The sequence below is a fragment of the Myotis nattereri genome (assembly GCF_964212035.1).
Source record: "Myotis nattereri genome assembly, chromosome: 15".
NCBI lineage: Eukaryota > Metazoa > Chordata > Mammalia > Chiroptera > Vespertilionidae > Myotis > Myotis nattereri.
In genome coordinates, this window is record NC_138090.1 from 49273862 (window position 1) to 49293020 (window position 19159).

The following is a 19159-nucleotide window of genomic DNA, read 5'->3' on the forward strand; positions in this document are numbered from 1 at the left end:
ATGCACAAAAAATACAAAATATTCGCCAAGATAGAAAACTAAGAGAAAATGTTGGACTACTCCAAAAGCAGGAGAGAAGGCCCCGGGTCAGGGTCAGGGTCAGAAGTGATGCCCAAACTTCTGTACCTTCTGATGGTGATGATGCCAATGACAGGAGCTGATGTGACAGAACACTTATGATGGGCAGCCACTGAGCTACGTCCTTTGGGAAATCAGCTCATTTAATTTCCTCAACAGCCCTATGCAGTCAGGTCTGTTATTGATCTCAGTTACCCATGGAGTCACTGAGGCCTTAATTTCTGTGCCCCAGATCACCTGGCTGGTAAGTGGTAGAGCTGGGATTTGAACCCAGATCTCCTTGTGCCAGAATCTGTGCTCTTAGCCACTGTGGGGCGCCACCATCCTGGAGAGCTCTGTAAAAGAACGGTCCCTGGCTCCTCTCCCAGGGGCCTTGCGATGGGCCCGGGAAGCCACATGGGGCCTGGCTGTGGGGGGTCAGAGGTGGCAGTCTTTGGGAAGCACGCTGACGTACCGTGTATCTTCCGTACCAGGACCCTGCAGAGGGCGAAATGGAAACACCGGGCCGTTTCCCTGGTCATCAGGGAACCTGTGCTCCTCTCTGCCTCTCACTGTCTTTAGCGTGGACTGTTCTTTCCGCTTAATCTCTTTGGAACAGCTTTATTGAGACATAATTCACGTACCATTCCGTTCATCCATGGAATACAATTGCAATGTTATACAATTCAATGGATAGAGCACATTTATTTATCCATTCGCCAGCTGGTGAACATTTGGGATTATCATTTTCTGCTTGGTTTATAAAGAGAAAGTGCTTCTCCAAACCCGTTCGTTTTTCCTGCAAGCTTTTTGACTATATTATTTTTATACTAGAGGCCCAATGCAGGAAAGGGGCTCACCAGCCTCCCCACCCCCCTCCCGCTGCCACTGCAGCTGCCTCAGCAGCTTCGCCTGGAAGGTCATCTGGAAGGATGTCCGGAAGGATGTCCAGTCTAATTAGCATAGTATTATGCCTTTATTATTATAGATGCTTTTATTGATTTCAGAGAGAGGAAAGGAGAGGGAGAGAGAGGGATAGAAACATCTATGATGAGAGAGAATCATTGATCGGCTGCCTCCTGCACACCCCCTACTGGGGATGAAGCCACAGCCAGGGCATGTGCCCTGACCAGGAATCGAGCCGTGACCTCTTGGTTCATAGGTCGATGCTCAACCACTAAGCCACACCGGCCAGGCTGAACATAGTATTATTAGTATTACTCATTTTGGCATTTCCCTTTGGGTCAGAATTAAGAGTCAGGATGAAATTGAGACAGAGGCTCAGAACTCAGGAGAGAAGGGTCAGAGATATGAGTGGAACGAGAAAGCTGGAATTCAGGAGCCAAATGGGGCTGTATGGTCGGATATCAGATACAGGGGAGGAAGACTTATGTGGGAAAACCCGACTGCGTAGTCTAATCTCAGAATCTGTGGGTCAGAGGTTAATAGCCAGGGACTGAGTTTTCAAACTTGGGGAGCCGAGGTCATAAACATGAGGGGGTCAGAGGTCATATCTTAGGGCCCAAGGTCAGACAGAGAAAGTCAGAGATCGTGATGGTGAACGAAGGGGGATTTGGACTTCAGACAAGAGTCAGGAGTCACCCCAGGGGCCAGAGGCCAGAAGGGTGGCGGTAAGAGGTGAAAGGTCAGCAGTCTTGATGGTAGGGGCTTTCAGAGGTCAGAGGTCACAAGTCAAGGAGATGGCAGGCGGACCGCAGACTTAGTTTCAGTTCGGCAGGGTCAGAAGTCGTGAAGGTGCAGGAGGTCACGTGACAGGTTAGTGGTCTTGCCAGTGGTGAAGGTCGGGTTCAGAGGTCAGGCTGAGCTCTCCCTTCTCTCTCCCCCACCCCCACCCCCCCAGGCCAGCAGATCCCCCTGAGAAGATGCCCTTGGGGGTGTTGAGTCAGCCCAGCCAGAGGAGGTGCTCCCCACGCCTGCGGCGCTGGTCCCAGTTCTGGGGGGCGCCGGTGACGGCCTTCCTGGGCAACGTGGTCAGCTACCTGCTCTTCCTCATGCTCTTCGCCCGCGTGCTGCTCATCGACTTCCAGCCCTCGACGCCCGGCGCCCTGGAGCTGCTGCTGTACTTCTGGGTCTTCACCCTGCTCTGCGAGGAGTTCCGCCAGAGCCTGGGGGGTGGCTGGGGCAGCCTGGCCACCGGAGGGCCCGGGCCCGGCCACTGCCAGGCCCCGCTGCGCCGCCGGCTGCACCTCTACCTCATGGACACGTGGAACCAGTGTGACCTGGTGGCCCTCACCTGCTTCCTCCTGGGCGTGGGCTGCCGGTGAGTGCCGGTGGCTTCAAACCCCTGGTCCCTGAGAGGGAGGGAGGGAGGGAGGGAAGGAGGGAGAAACATCGATTTGTTGTTCCAATTATTTTATTATTATTATTTTTTTAAATATATTTTTATTGATTTCAGAGATGAAGGGAGAGGGGAGAGAGAGAGAAACATCAATGATGAGAGAGAATCACTGATCAGCTGCCTCCTGCACGCCCCCTACTGGGGATCGAGCCCACTCACCCGGGCATGTGCTGTTGACCGGAATTGAACCCGGGACCCTTCAGTCCGCAGGCAGATGCTCTATCCACTGAGCCAGACCAGCTAGGGCTGTTGTTCCAATCATTTATGCATTCATTGGTTGCTTCTTCTAATGCCCTGACAGGGGATAGAACCCGAAACGTTGGTGTATCTAACCAACTGAGCTACCCGGCCAGGACCTATCTCCGATTATTCTTAAAAAACAAACAGAAACCCATTCTTGATGGAACATACTGCGTAAAGATGGTCTAGAAACAATCTGATTCCTCAGGAATAGCTGCTTCAGGGATGAGATGACTAAAGGGAGAACCCCGCTATTTATGCTCGATCTGGGGCTCACTGGAGGTTTCTCTGAGCCCCCAGACCTGGCCCGGCATTGGCACCACCCTCACCTCTTTCCTCTTCCTCCACAGCCCAGGCCCTGGCCTCCTGGCCCCTGCCTCTCTCTGTCCCCCCCCCCCCCCCTTCTCCATCTCCATGGCTGCCTATCTTGTATCTTGCCTGGACCCTCACCCCAGCCTCCTGGACTCCAGGCTCTCCCCTCCAGCCCATCCCACAAGGGTCCTTCCACGCCCAGCGCTCCCTCCCCCACCCCCCACCCTGGCCTGGCATTGGGGCCCCACCCGTCTAGGCCGCCCCCTCTCTGCAGCACTGTCTCTCGATTTCTTTGTCTTCATCTGCACCCCGGCTTCTCTGAAACCTCCCAGTTCTTGCATCCCAGGTCCAGGGGCTGTGACCTTGACCTTGATATTTTGAGTCTGCGTAATTACAAATTTGTAATCAGGATTTCACCAGAGCCGACGGATTCTTACCAAGGAAGTACGTTGAAACTGCCTTGATCAGTCTTACGTGCAGGGCAATGAAACTAGCGTCAGTTATTCTCAGTTTCTGACATGATTTCAGCATGGTTACCCAGCATTTGGGCTGAGTTTTGCACAAACATTGGTTCATCATTGGCGTTTTTTTTTGTCTGGATTGGGTTTTGCCAAGTTTCGGGTCTGTGTTTGCGAATTGTACTTTTCCCGGGTGAAATGTCATCGGTTCGGATTTCATCAGGGAGGCCTGAATGTTGTGTCAGTGATTTCGTCCACAGAAATGCTGACTGTTTCCTACCATGTCTTAGCTCATTTATAAAAAACAGATTTTGAGGAATTTCCCCCTCAGTTACTTTCTGTTGCCAAGAATGGGCGACATAACGTCAGTTCCTTTCTGCCGTGGTTCCCAGATCAGACTGTGTGGTGGCCAGAGAGCGGCACAAAGGGCACATCTGAACTCCTCGGGAACACGTTGTCTTGTCTTTGGGTCTTGGCACCCGCGGGTCCCCCCTTCCTGAAACCCTGTCCCCTCCTCTCCTTGGCCACGCCGACTCCTGCACTTCCTGGGGGCCTCAGGCTTGCGGCCTCTGACTTTAAAGCCTTCCTTTATCCCACCCAGACTCTGGGTCCCTCCTTTGTGCTCCCCTAATGTCCTGCGATCACCCCAAATGGGACTTAGAGGACGGCCTGCGCTCTCTCTCTCTCTCCTTGAGTCATCACTCTATCTCAATGGAAAAGATCTTTGAAATGTAGTCTATGGCCAAAGAAATGCAAAAATCTGTCCTCACTGAACGAGATGAAGCAGGTGAAGGAACAGAACAGGAACCAACGATTTTCTTAGTCTTTTCAAGTGTCTCACTTTCTCAGCAGTGACTTCCCTCGACAGCTGGGTGCACACCCTGCCTGTTCTTTCTCTACACATTGCCATCAGCGGTTCTCAACCTTCTGGCCCGTTAAACACAGTTCCTCATGTGGTGACCCAACCATAACATTATTTCCGTGGCTACTTCATCACTGTCATGTGGCTACTGTGATGAATCGTCATGTCAATATCTGATAGGCAGGATGGTCTTAGGCGACCCCTGTGAAAGGGTCGTTCGACCGCCAAAGGGGTCGCGACCCACAGGTTGAGAACCGCTGATTTACGTGGAGAGACGCCGGTACTTCTTTGCTACACAAACGACACTGTATTTATGCATCCTTCTGCAACTTTTCCTTTTCACCTACAAATTGTCCTGACTTTTCCCCCACGTCCGTGTTTGCAAATATACGGTCTTCTTTGAAGATATGCTGCACCGGGTTCCAGAAGAAGGGAGCCGATGGCTAAAGATCAGACGAGACAGGCTTCTCCTGGCCAGAATGTAACGAGTGAACGCATTCTTTCCCCAAGGCACGGAGACAAAAATTCCGCACTCGAAGAGATAGGAATCAGGCCCAAAGCATCTCCACAAAGTCCCTTTCATTTTCTGCTCCAGATCGTCATCACGTATTAGCTGCTCTGGGGCCAGTCCTCTGCTGATCATGTTTCTTTTTCTGCAAAGTCCTCGCTGTGAGGACAGCGCTCCTTTTGAGAAGAAAGAGCTTTGTGGACAGAGTCCGGTGACTATTTACAGGGGATACACCCTAGTCTCTTCTCAGCGGATTCACCGGGAGGAATGCCTCTTCCATGCTGTGTTAGAAATGCTACCCATGAAGACGACATGATCACTTTATTCCAACAGCAATGCCAGAGAGTTTGGCAGGACCCTGAGCTTGCGTTTATCTCTTGTATTTTTGTATAAAATATCTCCTGAGATGAAAGGGGGAAGGCCTTGTTCGCCCATGCTCTAGAGCAGCGGTTCTCAACCTTCCTGATGCCGCGACCCCCAACCATAAAATTATTTTCGTTGCTACTTCATCACTGTAATGTTGCTACTGTTATGAATCGTCATGTAAATATCTGATAGGCAGGATGTCTTTTCATTGTGACAAATTGAACATAATGAAAGCATAGTGATTCATCACAAAAACAATATGTAATTATATCTGTGTTTTCCGATGGTCTTAGGCGACCCCTGTGAAAGGGTCGAGAACCCCCAGGTTGAGAACCACTGCTCTAGAGGTACCAGCGTGTTTTAGACATTTTGTCAAGCTTAGCGTTTTGTAGGGGAGAGGAGAAGTATTACGTGGAGAAAAAACAAAAAAAATCCCAAGATCTTGGCTTACCGTGGAGAAATTTCCAGTGAATTCCAGAACTGCATGGATGAATTGTTTTGTTTTACCAATCCCTTCCAGATGGACATTTTGGTTGTTTCTAATTTTTTATTATTCCAAAGTAATACAAGTTTACATGGGAGATTTAAATTTTGTAGGTTGAAGTGAACCTATTCTTGATGTGGATAGATTTCACCCACCGTCAGAGTAAGAAAGTGCCCTCTTGCCGAACCGGTTTGGCTCAGTGGATAGAGCGTCAGCCTGCGGACTCAAGGGTCCCGGGTTCGGTTCCGGTCAAGGGCATGTACCTTGGTTGCCTGCAAATCCCCACTGGGGGGCGTGCAGGAGGCAGCTGATCGATCTCTCTCATTGATGTTTCTAACTCTCTATCCCTCTCCCTTCTTCTCTGTAAAAAATCAATAAAATATATTAAAAAAAGAAAAAGAAAAAAAGTGCCCTCTTAAGGACATGCTTGGCAAAATCTAGTATTTTCAATCTTTAAAACTTTGTAGCTCTCAATTTAGCTTAAGTTTATACTTTTTTTTTTTTTTGCCAAAAATGACCTCTCTTTTTTATATTTATGCATCCTTGACTACTAGTTAAGTTGGACATCTTTTCATAACCAATGGTCACATGGACTTCTGTCAATTATCTTTTTCTTTTTTTTTAATCCTCACCCGAGGATATTTTTTCCAATGATTTATAGAGAGATGAAAGGGAGGGAGAAGGGGGCAGAGAGAGAGAGAGAGAGACATGGACATGAGAGACACATTGACACATTGATTGGTTGCTACCGGGACTGGGGAACTTGAAACCAAGGTATGTGCCCTTGACCAGGAATCAAACTTGCGGCCCTTCGGTCCAAGGACCGACGCTCTAACCATTGAGCAAATGGGCCAGGGCTCAATTGTCTTTTCATATCCTTTGCCTCCACTTAAAAATTTTCATGTTCATTGATAATATATATATATCTGGATCCTAATCCTTGGTGGTTTTGTTCTGTATATCTTCTCAAACTCTGAAGCTTGTCTTTTTACGTTGCTACCTTAAGCATTCTTTTAGTCTGTAACTTTTCCTTTGAAATAACCCAAGACTAACAAAAAAAAAAAAAACATTGCAAACACAGTGCAGAGAATGGCCATACACCTTTCACCCGGATCCTCCAAATGTTAACATCTTACCTTATCGAGACCCGAAATCTTATTCAGACTGCCCAGCTGTCCCGCTGATGTCCTTTTCTGGTCCAGGAGCCAGTCCACGGCCCCATACTGCCGTTGGTTGTCATGTCTGGAACTTGATGTTACAGGGACCTCCTAGGTTTTTGTTAAGGCTGTGCTTGTGCGGCTGGTATTGAGTGGATGCCAGGCTGGCCCGGCCCAGCTGGCACTGAGGTCTGCGTGCACCCGGGTGAACGGACGGTCGGGATCCCCCCACCCCCACCACACCCCGGGTGCATGGGGGAGGCCACAGCCTCATCTGCAGCCTGGTGCGGGGAAGACGCAGGTTCCTATGCAGCCTGTGACCCTTGAGGGACCCCTGTCTCGTCTCCCACACCCCAGGCTGACCCCGGGCCTGTATGACCTGGGCCGCACCGTCCTCTGCCTGGACTTCATGGTCTTCACGCTGCGGCTGCTGCACATCTTCACGGTCAATAAACAGCTGGGGCCCAAGATCGTCATCGTGAACAAGATGGTGAGGGGTGGGGCCTGGGTGGGGCCTGGTGGGCGTGACCAGATCCCTGGGGGCGGGGCCGGATCCCGGGAGGGCGGGGCCATAGCCCTGGTGCGGGGGGGGGGCCAGATCCCTGGGGGCGGGGCCAGGTCCCGGGAGGGTGGGGCCAGATCTCGGGAGGGCGGGGCCATAGCCCTGGTGCGGGGCCAGGTCCCGGGAGGGCGGGGCCAGAACCTGGGGGCGGGGCCAGGTCCCGGGAGGGCGGGGCCAGGCTTGGTCTCATCTCCCTCTCCTGCAGATGAAGGATGTGTTCTTCTTCCTCTTCTTCCTCGGAGTGTGGCTGGTGGCCTACGGGGTGGCCACGGAGGGTCTCCTCAGGCCCCGGGACCAGGACCTCCCGCAGATCCTGCGCCGCGTCTTCTACCGGCCCTACCTGCAGATCTTCGGGCAGGTCCCGCAGGAGGAGATGGACGGTAAGGAGGGAGGGGCCTGGCCCCTCTGAGTCCCTTCTCCCTCTTCCCCGTCTCTGGGTGGGTCTCTACACCCTTCGCTCTAGGTCCCCGTCTCTCTCTGCGTCTCTAAGCAGCCCCCCCACCCCCTTCATCCCTAGGGGACTCTGGCCTCCTCTCTCTGCATCTCTGTCCTCTTGTCTGTAGGTCTCGGACCCTTGCTGTGTTTTGTTGGGTCTTGTCCCCTTGCTTTCTTGGATTCTGTCTCCCCACGCCCCTCTACATTTTTTAAAATTCTTTATTAGTTAAGGTATTACAAATGTGTCCTTATCCCCCCCATTAACCCCCCCCACTCATGTTCTCATCCCCCTGTTGTCCATGTCCATTGGTTCTAGATTTTTTTTTTAAAAAATTGATTTCAGATCCAAAGACAGAGAAACAGCGATCAGACTATCAATCCCCAGAGGGAAAGTAGGGGAGGGAGGGGGTAAGGGGGAGAGATCAACTAAAGGACTTGTATGCATACATATAAGCCAAACCAATGGACACGGACACCAGGGGGATGAGAGCATGAGTGGGCGGGGGGGGGGGGGAGGGGGGGGAGGGGAAGGGGCGGGGAGGTTGGGGGTTAATGGGGGGATGAGGACACGTTTGTAATACCTTAACCAATAAAGAAATTAAAGATAAAAAATAATAAATCAATCAATCAGGAGAGTTCAATACACATAAAAAAAGGCAGTAAAAAAATTGATTTCAGAGGGGAAGGGAGAAAAATAAATAAACAAACTTGCAAACAAACAAACAAAGAGGACGGGAGAGGGAGAGAGAGATAGAAACATCCATGATGAGAGAGAATCATTGATGGGCTGCCTCCTGCACGCCCCCCACTGGGGATCGAGCCTGAAACCCCGGCACGTGCCCTGACCGGGAATCGAACTGTGACTTCCAGTTGATAGGTTGATGCTCAACCCCTGAGCCACGCCGGCCAGGTGCCCCTCTGGATTTCCGTCTTCGTTCGGTCTCTGTTCCTCTGCCCCCATCTGAGTGTCTCCCTCCACAGTGGCCCTCATGGAGCATGTCAACTGCTCCTCGGAGGAGGGCTTCTGGGCGCGCCCAGTGGGGGCCCAGGCGGGCTCCTGCGTCTCCCTTTATGCCAACTGGCTGGTGGTGCTCCTCCTCGTCATCTTCCTGCTCGTGGCCAACATCCTGCTGGTCAACCTCCTCATCGCCATGTTCAGGTGAGGAGCCCCGCCCGCTCTGATCTGAGGTCACCCACCATGACATTGGCCCTGGCATGACCTTTGACCCCAGCATGATTGATTCTTGATCCCAGCCGAATCAACTCACCTTTAGTCCCTAAAATCTAATGCTGCCCTGTCCCCAGACCAAGGAAGACTCTCCTTCTGACCTGGATGGTGGAATCTGATCCTCTCCCTGAGCCCAGGCTGAGGGTTTAAAAAAATTTTTTTTTTAAATATATTTTATTGATTTTTCACAGAGAGGAAGGGAGAGGGATAGAGAGCCAGAAATATCGATGAGAGAGAGACATTGATCAGCTGCCTCCTGCACACCTCCTACTGGGGATGTGCCTGAAACCAAGGTACATGCCCTTGGCCGGAATCGAACTTGGGACCTTTCAGTCCGTAGGCCGATGCTCTATCCACTGAGCCAAACCGGTTAGGGCTAAAAAATTTTTTATTGTGGCAAAGTATATACATATAACATAAAAGCCACCATTTTTGCCATTTTTTAAAAAATATATTTTATTGATTTTTTTACAGAGAGGAAGGGAGAGGGATAGAGAGTTAGAAACATCAATGAGAGAGAAACATCGATCAGCTGCCTCCTGCACACCCCCCACTGGAAATGTGCCCGCAACCAAGGTACATGCCCCTGACTAGAATCGAACCTGGGACCTCTCAGTCCACAGGCCGACGCTCTATCCACTGAGCCAAACTGGTCAGGGCCATTTATGCCATTTTAAGTATACAATCCAGTGGCATTGATTACATTTATTATTCTATATAATAAAACCCTAATATGCAAATTGACCGAATAGTGGAACGACCAGTCGCTATGATGTGCACTGACCACCAGGGGGCAGAAGCTCAATGCAGGAAGGTCAGTGCGCTCCCACAGTGGGAGTGCTGCTCAGCCAGAAGCCGGGTTCACGGCTGGCGAGCGCAGCGTGGTGGCGGGAGCCTCTCCCGTCTCCGCCTTGGGGAGTGGGCCTAATTGCAGTCAGACATCCCCCGAGGGGTCCCGGACTGCCAGAGGGTGCAGGCTGGGCTGAGGGACACCCCTCCCCCCCACCAATGCATGAATGTTGTGCACTGGGCCTCTAGTGTTTTATAATCATCACCACTATTTCCAAAACATTTTTATCTCTCCAAACAGAAAGTATGTACCCATTAGGCAAGCAATGACTCCCATTTCTCCCTCCTACCACTCTGATAACCTCTAATCTATTTTATGTCTCTATGACTTTGCCTATTTTAGGTGTTTCGTGTGTGTGTGTGTGTGTGTGTGTGTGTGTGTGTGTGTGTGTGTGTTTTAGATGTTTCTTATAAGTAGAATCATACAGTATTTGTCCTTTTGTGTCTGGCTTATTTCACTTAGCATAAAGATTTCAGTGTTTGTTTAAGCTGGGGCATGTGTCGGCACTCCATTCCTTTTTATGGATGAATAATATTCCATTGTATTGATCTATGCCATTTGGTTTATTCATCTGTCGATGGAACCTTGGGTTGTTTCCATCTTTAGCTATTGTGAATAATGTTGCTATGAACATTGGTATTCACATATCTGCTTAAGTTTTTGTCTTGATATCTTTTGGGTATGTTTCTAGAATAGAATGCTGGGCATATGGTAATTCTATGTTTTGCATTTTGAGGAATTACCAAATTGTTTTCTATAGCAACTGCACCATTCAAGTCTTCTTTTCTTTTTTTCCATTGATTTTTTTTTTAGAGAGAGTGGAAAGGAGGGGAGAGAGAAAAGAGAGAGAGAAACATTAATGTGAGAGAGACACATCAATTGGTTGCCTCCCGCATGTGCCCTGACCCAAGGCTGGGGATCCAGCCTGCAACCAAGGTACATGCCCTTGACTGGAACCAATCCTGAGATCTTTCAGTCCAAGGACAGACGCTCTAACCACTGAGCAACCAGCTATGGCCAAGTCTTTTGCCCGTTTAAAAAATATGTATTTTATTGATTTTTTACAGAGAGGAAGGGAGAGAGATAGTTAGAAACATCGATGAGAGAGAAACATCGATCAGCTGCCTCCTACACACCTCCTACTGGGGATGTGCCCACAACCAAGGTACATGCCCTTGACCGGAATCGAACCTGGGGCCCTTCAGTCCACAGGCCGACGCTCTAGCCACTGAGCCAAACTGGTCAGGGCTCTTTTGCCTGTTTTAATTGGGTTGTTTGTCTTTTTGTTGTTGCACTTCTTTATATATTCTAGATACTAAACTCCTATCAGATATATGACTTGCAAATATTGTTTCCCATTCTGTTGGTTGTCTTTTCCTTTTCTTGATAATCTCCTTTGATATGCAAAAGTTTTTAAGTTTTGATGAAGCCCAATTTATCTTTTCTTGTTGTTACTTGTACTTTTGGTGTCATATCTAAGCACTCAACACCAAATTCAAGGTCATGAAGATTTAGTCCTATGTTTTATGGTTTTAGCTCTATTTAGGCTGTTGGTCCATTTTGACTTAATTTTTTGTATATGGTGTGAGGTAGGGACCCAGCTTCATTCTTTTTGCTGTACAAATCCACTTGTTTCAGGCCTATTAGTTGAAGAGAGTATCCACACATGAAATGGACTTGGCACCCTGAATCAATTGCCCATGATGTTAGTTTTCTAGGGCGTCCCTAACAAAATACCAAAAAGCGGGTGGCTTTAAATTACAGAAGCTTATTGTTTGACAATTCTCGGAACTAGAAGTCCACAATCAAGGCATGGACAGGGCTGGTTTCTTCTGAGGGCTGTGAAGGGAATCTGTTTCATGCCTCTCGTTTAGTTTCTGGTGGATTGTGGCAACCTTTGGCTGGTAGATGCACCATTCCAATCTCTCCCTTCACCTTTACAAGGTGTTCTTGCTGTGTACATGTCTGTGTCCAAATTTTCCCTTTTTATAAGGACACCATAATGACCTCCTTTTCACTTGATTATCTTTATAAAGATCCTATTTCCAAGTAAGGTCACATTCTGAGATACGGGGGGTTAGGATTTCAATACATCTTTGGGGGCGGGCACAGTTTGAGCCACAGCACTCACAGATGTATGGGTTTATTTCTGAACTTCCAATTCTATTCCAATAGTTTATATGTCTCTCCTTAGGCCAGAACCATACTGTTTTTGATTTTGTAGCAGATTTTTGAAATTGAGAAGTGTGAGTCCTTCGACTTTGTGCTTTTTCAAGATTGTTGTGGCTATTCAGGACCTTTGCAACTCCATATAAATTAGAGGGATTGGCTTTTCCATTTCTACATAAAAGGCTGTTGGAATTTAGATAGAGATTGCAATTGATACTGTAGATTGCTTTGCAGATAGCTGACTCTAAACAATATTACAGCTTTGTACTCATGAACACAGGATGTCTTTCCATAATTTAGGAGCTCTTTTACATTTCCTTCATCACTGTTTTGTAATTTTCAGTGTACAAATCTTTCACCTTTTTGGTTAAATTTATTCCTAGGTGCTTAATTTTTTTTAGATCCTAGTGTAAATGGAATTGCTTTCTTTTTTTTTTTTTTTTTTATATATTTTATTGATTTTTTACAGAGAGGAAGGGAGAGAGATAGAGAGTTAGAAACATCGATGAGAGAGAAACATCGATCAGCTGCCTCCTGCACATCTCCCACTGGGGATATGCCCGCAACCCAGGTACATGCCCTTGACCGGAATCGAACCTGGGACCTTTCAGTCCGCAGGCCGACGCTCTATCCACTGAGCCAAACCGGTTTCGGCAGGAATTGCTTTCTTAATTTCCCTTTTGGATTATTCATGGCAGATGTATAGAAACACAATTGACTTTTGTTTGTTGATCTTGTACCCTGCAACTTTGCTGAATTCATTTATTAGCTCTAGCAGCTTTCTTGGGATTCTCTGGGATTTTCTCTAACAGAATCATGTCACCTGTGAATAGAGATAGTTTTGCCTCTTCCTTTTTATTTTGGATGCCTTTTATTTTTCTTGTCTAATTGCTCTGCCTAGAACTTACAGTACAATGATGAATAGCTGTGGTGAAAGTGGGCATCCTCGTCTTGCTCCTGATCTTAAGGGAAAACATTCAGTCTTTCTTTTCTTTCTTCTTTTTCTTCTTCTTCTTCTTCTTCTTCTTATTCTTATTCTTATTCTTATTCTTATTCTTATTCTCACCTGGGGATATTTTCCATTGATTTTTAGAGAGAGCGGAAGAGAGAGAGAAAGACAGAGAGAAATATCAATGTGAGAGAAACACATCAATGGGTTGCCTCCTGCATGTGCCCTGACCAGGGCTCAGGCTGGGGAGGAGCCTGCAACCAAGATACATGCCCTTGACCAGAATCGAAGCCAGGACTCTTCAGTCCACTGGCTGACGCTCTATCCACTGAGCAGAACCAGCTAGAGCCGTCCAGCCTTTCTTCATTAAGTGTGATAGTAGCTGTAGGTTTTTCATAATTACCCTTTTCATAATGTTGAGGAAGTTTCCTTTTATTCTAACTTTTATGAGGCTTTTTTTAAAAAAAAAATCATGAAAAGGTGTTGAATTTGGTCAAATGCCTTTTCTGTGTCTCTGGGTCAGTTGAGATGATTATGTGATTTGTTTCCCTTTGTTCTTTTAAGGTAGAATATTACATTGGTTGATTTTTATATGTTGACCCACCTTTGTATTCCTGGGATAAATCCTACTTGGTCATGGTATATAATCCTTTTACTATCCTTCTGAATTAGGTTTGCTAGTATTTTGCTGAGAAATTTTGCATGTATATTGATCTATGCCCTAGCTCAGTGATGGCAAACCTCTGACACGCGAACTCATTTTTTTGGTTGATTTTTCTTTGTTAAATGGCATTTAAATATATAAAATAAATATCAAAAATATAAATCTTTGTTTTACTATGGTTTCAAATATTTAAAAAATTTTCTATATGTGACACGGCACCAGAGTTAAGTTAGGGTTTTTCAAAATGCTGACACGCCGAGCTCAAAAGGTTTGCCGTCACTGCCCTAGCCCAATCATGTCAAACTCTGAGACTCACCAGCCACGAGTTTGACATGCTTGCCCTAGCCAGTTGTAAGTGGTTAGAGCATCAGCCTGAGGGCTGAGGGTTGCGTGTTTGATTCCGGTCCAGAACATGTACCTCGGTTGCAGGCTCCATCCCCAACTGGGCCACGTGTGGGAGGCAGCCAATCAGTGTGTCTCACATTAATGTTTGTCTGTCTGTCTCTCCCCCTCCCTTCCACTCTCTAAAAATCAATGGAAAAATATCCTCGAGTGAAGATTAACAAAACAAAACCAGAATATTGATCTGTAATTTTCTTTTCTTTTGATATTGATATAATGGGAAATGCTGGCATCATAGAATGATTCAGGAAATGTTCTCTCCTATTCAGCTTTTTGGAAGCATTTGAAAAGGATTGGTGTTGTTTTTTAAATGTTTGATGGAATTCACCAGTGTGTATGTGTGTGTGTGTGTGTGTGTGTGTGTGTGTGTGTGTGTGTGTTTGATGAGTTATCTCTTTACTTGTTTACTTGTTATAGGTCTTTTGAGATTTTCTATTTCTTCTTGTGTCAGTTTAGGTAATTTGTCTGTTTCTAGGAACTTTTCCATTTTATCTAGGTTATCTTTTTTAAAAACTTGATTTTAGAGGAGGGTGGAGAAGAACATTGATTTGTTGTTCTGCTTGTTTCTGCATTCGTTGTTTGATTCTTGTATGTGCCCTGACCGATGATGGAACCCGCAACCGTGGTGTGCTGGGATGAGGCTCTAACCAGCTGAGCTACCCGGCTACCATACTACCGTGGGGCCTTGACTTACGAGTTTAATTCATTCCGTGACGGAGCTCGTAACTCAAATTACTCGTATGTCAAATCAACAGTGAACAAGTGAGATACGTGATGCTGGGCTGATGTTGTGGCGTTCACTGTGACGTTCGCTGCGCCAACTAGCGGTGGGGTATCTGAAGCTGGCTTGTAACCCGAATTTTAGCTCGCAACTCAAAGCCAAAAATCGGCCGAGAGACGGCTCGTATCTCGAAAAACTCGTTAGTCGGGACACTTGTAAGTCAAGGCCCCACTGTATTCTCTTCTAATCCCTTTTATTTCTGTAAGTTTGGTAGTCATGCCCCCATTTTATTTCTGATTTTAATTGTTTGTGTTCAGACTGACTTTGGAAACTGACTACAACCTCTACCCTAATCCACGACACCATCCTCAACTTGACCTCTAATCTCGGACCCTTGGGCCTCCCACCCTAACTACTAATTGCATTTCGGAATAACCTCCGACATGATCGATTCTGACATCTATCCGCCTGCTTGCTGCCTTGGACTTTGAACGTATTGCCTGACATCTAACCTTGATCCTCTGCCCTTGACTGGGCAGCGACCTCTGGTGACCCTTGACCTCTGGTCCCCACAGCTACACCTTCAGCAAAGTACAGGGCAACAGCGACCTCTATTGGAAGGCGCAGCGCTACAGCCTCATCCGGGAATTTCACTCTCGGCCGGCCCTGGCCCCACCCTTCATCATCATCTCGCACGTGCGCCTCCTCTTCCGTCGATTGCGCAGGCACCGGGCCAGCGTGCCGGCCTCCCCCAACCAACGGCATTTTCGTGAGAAGCGGGTCTTGGCCCAACACAGAGAAACCCCAGGGGCGGGGCCCTGAGAGAAAGAACACGGATAAGCTGGGAGGATGGCGGCGGCGCCGGTGGGCGTGGCTCAGGCCGTCGGGGGCGTGGTCTGAGAGCTCAGGCGGGGTTTTGGGTGGGGATTGCGGGACGGGACGGGTTCCGGCCCCAGGAGGGGCGGGCCCTTGACGCTGTCCTGACCTGCCCTCCAGGGGTCCACCTCCCTAAGGAAGCCGAGAGGAAGCTGTTGACGTGGGAATCGGTGCAGAAGGAGAATTTCCTATTGGCGCGGGCGAGGGACAAGCGGGAAAGTGACTCAGAGCGCCTGAAGCGCACGTCGCAGAAGTGAGGGCGGGGCCTGGCCGGGGGCGGGGCTTCTGGCCTCTGGGGTGTGTCCGAGACATAGATTGGCTGGGAGGACGGGCTGGGTTTGCAGAGCGCCAGGCTGGAGGCGGGGCCTGAGTGGGCGGGGTCCTGGAAAGCGGGAAGAGGCGGAGCCACGGTGGGCGGGGCCCATGGTGGGCGGGGCCTCCCGCGGCGCGGGCCTGAAGTCCTGGGTGTGCAGGGTGGACACGGCGTTGAAGCAGCTGAGACAGATCCGCGAGTACGAGCAGCGTCTGAAGGGGCTGGAACAGGAGGTGAGGAGTGCGGGCCAGGCTGGGGGGTGCGGGCGGGGCGGGAGGCAGTGGGTTTCCGTAGGGCGCCCCGATATCCCATCTGCTCCCCGATATCCCATCTGCTCCCCGATATCCTATCTGCTCCCCGATATCCCATCTGCTCCCCAGGTCCAGCACTGTAGCCGCGTCCTGGGCTGGGTGGCCGAGGCCCTGAGCCGCTCTGCGTTGCTTCCGCCAGGGGGGCCTTCACCCCCGACCCCGCCTGGACCCAAAGGTCAGTGCATAGGGCTGCCCTGCATGTACCTCCGGCCTCGGTCACTGCCTGCTTTCCCGGCCCCTGGTCCCCTGTTTCTCTTTCTCATTCGCGATCCTTTCTTTGTCCCTCCTCCACCCTCTCGGCTTCCTTTGGACCTTTCCTGGGTCTTTCTGCTTCTCGCCGGCCTCCCATTGTTTCTGCCTTCCGCTCTGTGCCCACCACCTGTTCTCGCCCCTCTCCCTCCCCCAGACTGAGCCCTGATGGCAGGCTTCAAGGAGTAGCGCCATGGGGAGTTGTTGCCCCCAGAGGAAGGCCTAGCTGGCCCTGGACCCCAGTACGTGGCGGCCCTGTCTGGAGGTGGGCCCCATGCTGTGGACTGGATCGCTGGTGGCACCACTGCAGGAGTCTCACCCGTTGGAACCACAGCAGGCCCGGCCCCTCCCAGAACCAGCCCCACTCTGGGAGGATCAGCCTCAGGAGCCCAGGCAGGGCCCCCCCTGAAGGCCCCGCCACAGCCCGCTGGGCGGGAGAACGCTACAGGGCCCTGGGGGCACAGGGACCACAGAGGGCACTCAGCTCCCCACACGGGGAAATAAAGCCACTTGAGAGTCTGGATGCTTGATTCTTGGGGAACCGGTGGTGTCCAGATCCTCGGGGCATGGGGGTTAGAGCTGGCGGGGAGGTGGGGGTTGTGATCCTTGGTCAGTATTTCGGACATCTCGGGGTCTGCTCCCTCCCCTCAGCCCCACGATTCCTATCTGACTCGGGCCCAGCCCCTCTCGTCGGCGCTGTTTTGGTGGCTCTCACTTCAGTGGGAAAAGAACCATTCGCACCCCCCAGCTCCCTGCTTTGCAGAACTCAGTGGCGGAAGCAAATTCTTTCTTGGAGCGGGGAGGGTGGGCGCTGTGTACATCTGCAGTGGCAACAGGGGAACAGATGATGCAAATTTGAGCAGATAACAGCCTATGTGTCTTTAAAAAGTCTAATTAGTGGGAAATTACAGGCCCCGCGCACATGGAATCAAGCAAATATGCATCATTATCCAGGCAGTTTAACCAAACAACCCATAACAAACTAAACTGGTAATGACAAGGCTGAACTGACAGCAATTATTAGTTAAATAGCAGGAAAGCCAGCAACAACCAGCGCCTCCAGAAATCACAACCAAAACACCCTTTCTCTGAGTTGGAGGGGTTCCAGCTATCTGCCTCTTTGGGTGCAGAGTGGCTTTGAAACATGGCCAAGTGTTGTGCGGCAACCAGATTTCAACGGGAAAAAATATCCTCGGGTAAGGATTAACAAACAAAACAAAATTAGGTTAAAAACAAGAAAGAGCGAGGCTTCCTCTTTGCCGCATCTACTGCGAGGATGACGACCATTCTCGGCGATCAGACCGTGGACGTCCCAGAAAATGTGCACATCACGCTGAAGGGGCGCACCGTTATTGTGAAGGGCCCTGGGGGCACCCTGCAGAGGGACTTCAACCACATCCATGTAGAGCTCAGGCTCCTTGGAAAGAAAAAAAAGAGGCTCCGGGTTGACAAATGGCGGGGAAATAGGAAGGAACTGGCCACGGTTCACCCTGTCTGTGGTCATGTACAGGACAGGACCAAGGGCGTTACACTGGGCTTCCGTTTCAAGATGAGGTCTGCCTGCGCTCACTTCCCCACCAACGTCGTTATTCAGGAGAATGGTTCTCTCGTTGAAATTAGAAATTTCTTGGGCGAAAAATACATCCGCAGAGTTCGGATGAGGCCAGGCGTCGCTTGTTCAGGATCTCAAGCCCAGAACGATGAGTTGATTCTTGAAGGCAATGACATTGAACTTGTGTCAAATTCAGCTGCTTTGGCTCAGCAAGCCACAACAGATAAAAACAAGGATATCGCCAAACCGGGTTGGCTCAGTGGATAGAGCGTCGGCCTGCGGACTGAAGGGTCCCAGGTTCGATTCTGGTCAAGGGCATGTACCTTGGTTGCGGGCACATCCCCACCGGGGGGTGTGCAGGAGGCAGCTGATCGATGTTTCTCTCTCATCGATGTTTCTAACTCTCTGTCCCTCTCCCTTCTTCTCTTTAAAAAATCAATAAAATACATTTTTTTAAAAAAAACACACAAAAAACACCCAAGGATATCAGAAAATTTTGGGATGGTGTCTCTGTTTCTGACAAAGGAACAGTTCAGGAGGCTGATGAATAAGATCTAAGTTGCCCAGCTTTAGAAAACACCAAGATGCTGAGTGATTTGTCACACTTGTTTGTGAAACTATAAAGATGTACAATAAAAAGAAGAAAGAAAGAATGAATGAACTGTTTGGTCCTGCAGCCTCTACCTACCAAGGAGGCCAACAAGGACCAGCCTTTATGGATCTTGGACACAGTATGTCCCACAGAGGGAACTTCCACTCAGGCTGTCTCTGACTCAGGCATCTTAGACTTCTTGGTCCACATTCCCCACAGGAAAATGCACCTGAATTTACTTGAGAAGGCTCCTGGTGGGGGAAGAAAGTTGTGAGGACCTTTGGGCCCATTCAGTGTGCAGTGTGGCTTCCAATATATTTTTTTATTATTGATTTTTTATAGAGAGTAAGGAGAAGGATAGAGAGTTAGAAACATCGATGAGAGAGAAACATCGATCAGCTGCCTCCTGCACATCTCCCACTGGGGATGTGCCCGCAACCCAGGTACATGCCCTTGACCGGAATCGAACCTGGGTCCCTTCAG

General features: G+C 49.3%; 2 protein-coding genes across 2 annotated transcripts in view; both read left to right on the forward strand.

Moving 5' to 3' along the window:
• The window catches only part of TRPM4 (transient receptor potential cation channel subfamily M member 4), a 42834-nt gene extending 25097 nt beyond the window's left edge, over positions 1-17737 (forward strand). The window contains exons 17-25 of the mRNA XM_081108415.1: positions 1919-2338; positions 7161-7293; positions 7571-7745; positions 8782-8959; positions 15359-15552; positions 15780-15912; positions 16133-16205; positions 16353-16458; positions 16690-17737. Coding sequence (XP_080964541.1) covers positions 1919-2338; positions 7161-7293; positions 7571-7745; positions 8782-8959; positions 15359-15552; positions 15780-15912; positions 16133-16205; positions 16353-16458; positions 16690-16694 — 1417 coding nt within the window. The 3' untranslated portion in view covers positions 16695-17737. The remainder of the gene's footprint in view (positions 1-1918; positions 2339-7160; positions 7294-7570; positions 7746-8781; positions 8960-15358; positions 15553-15779; positions 15913-16132; positions 16206-16352; positions 16459-16689) is intronic.
• Positions 17738-17790: 53 nt separating this feature from the next.
• LOC308531483 (large ribosomal subunit protein uL6-like) lies at positions 17791-18395 on the forward strand. The gene has a single exon (XM_081108417.1). It carries the CDS (start codon positions 17809-17811, stop codon positions 18349-18351), a length of 543 nt encoding a protein of 180 aa, XP_080964543.1. The 5' UTR covers positions 17791-17808; the 3' UTR covers positions 18352-18395.
• Positions 18396-19159: the final 764 nt, after the last annotated feature.

Excerpts from the sequence above, each read along its gene's own strand:
- LOC308531483 (XM_081108417.1), top strand. The coding sequence starts at position 17,809 with ATGACGACCATTCTCGGCGATCAGACCGTGGACGTCCCAGAAAATGTG.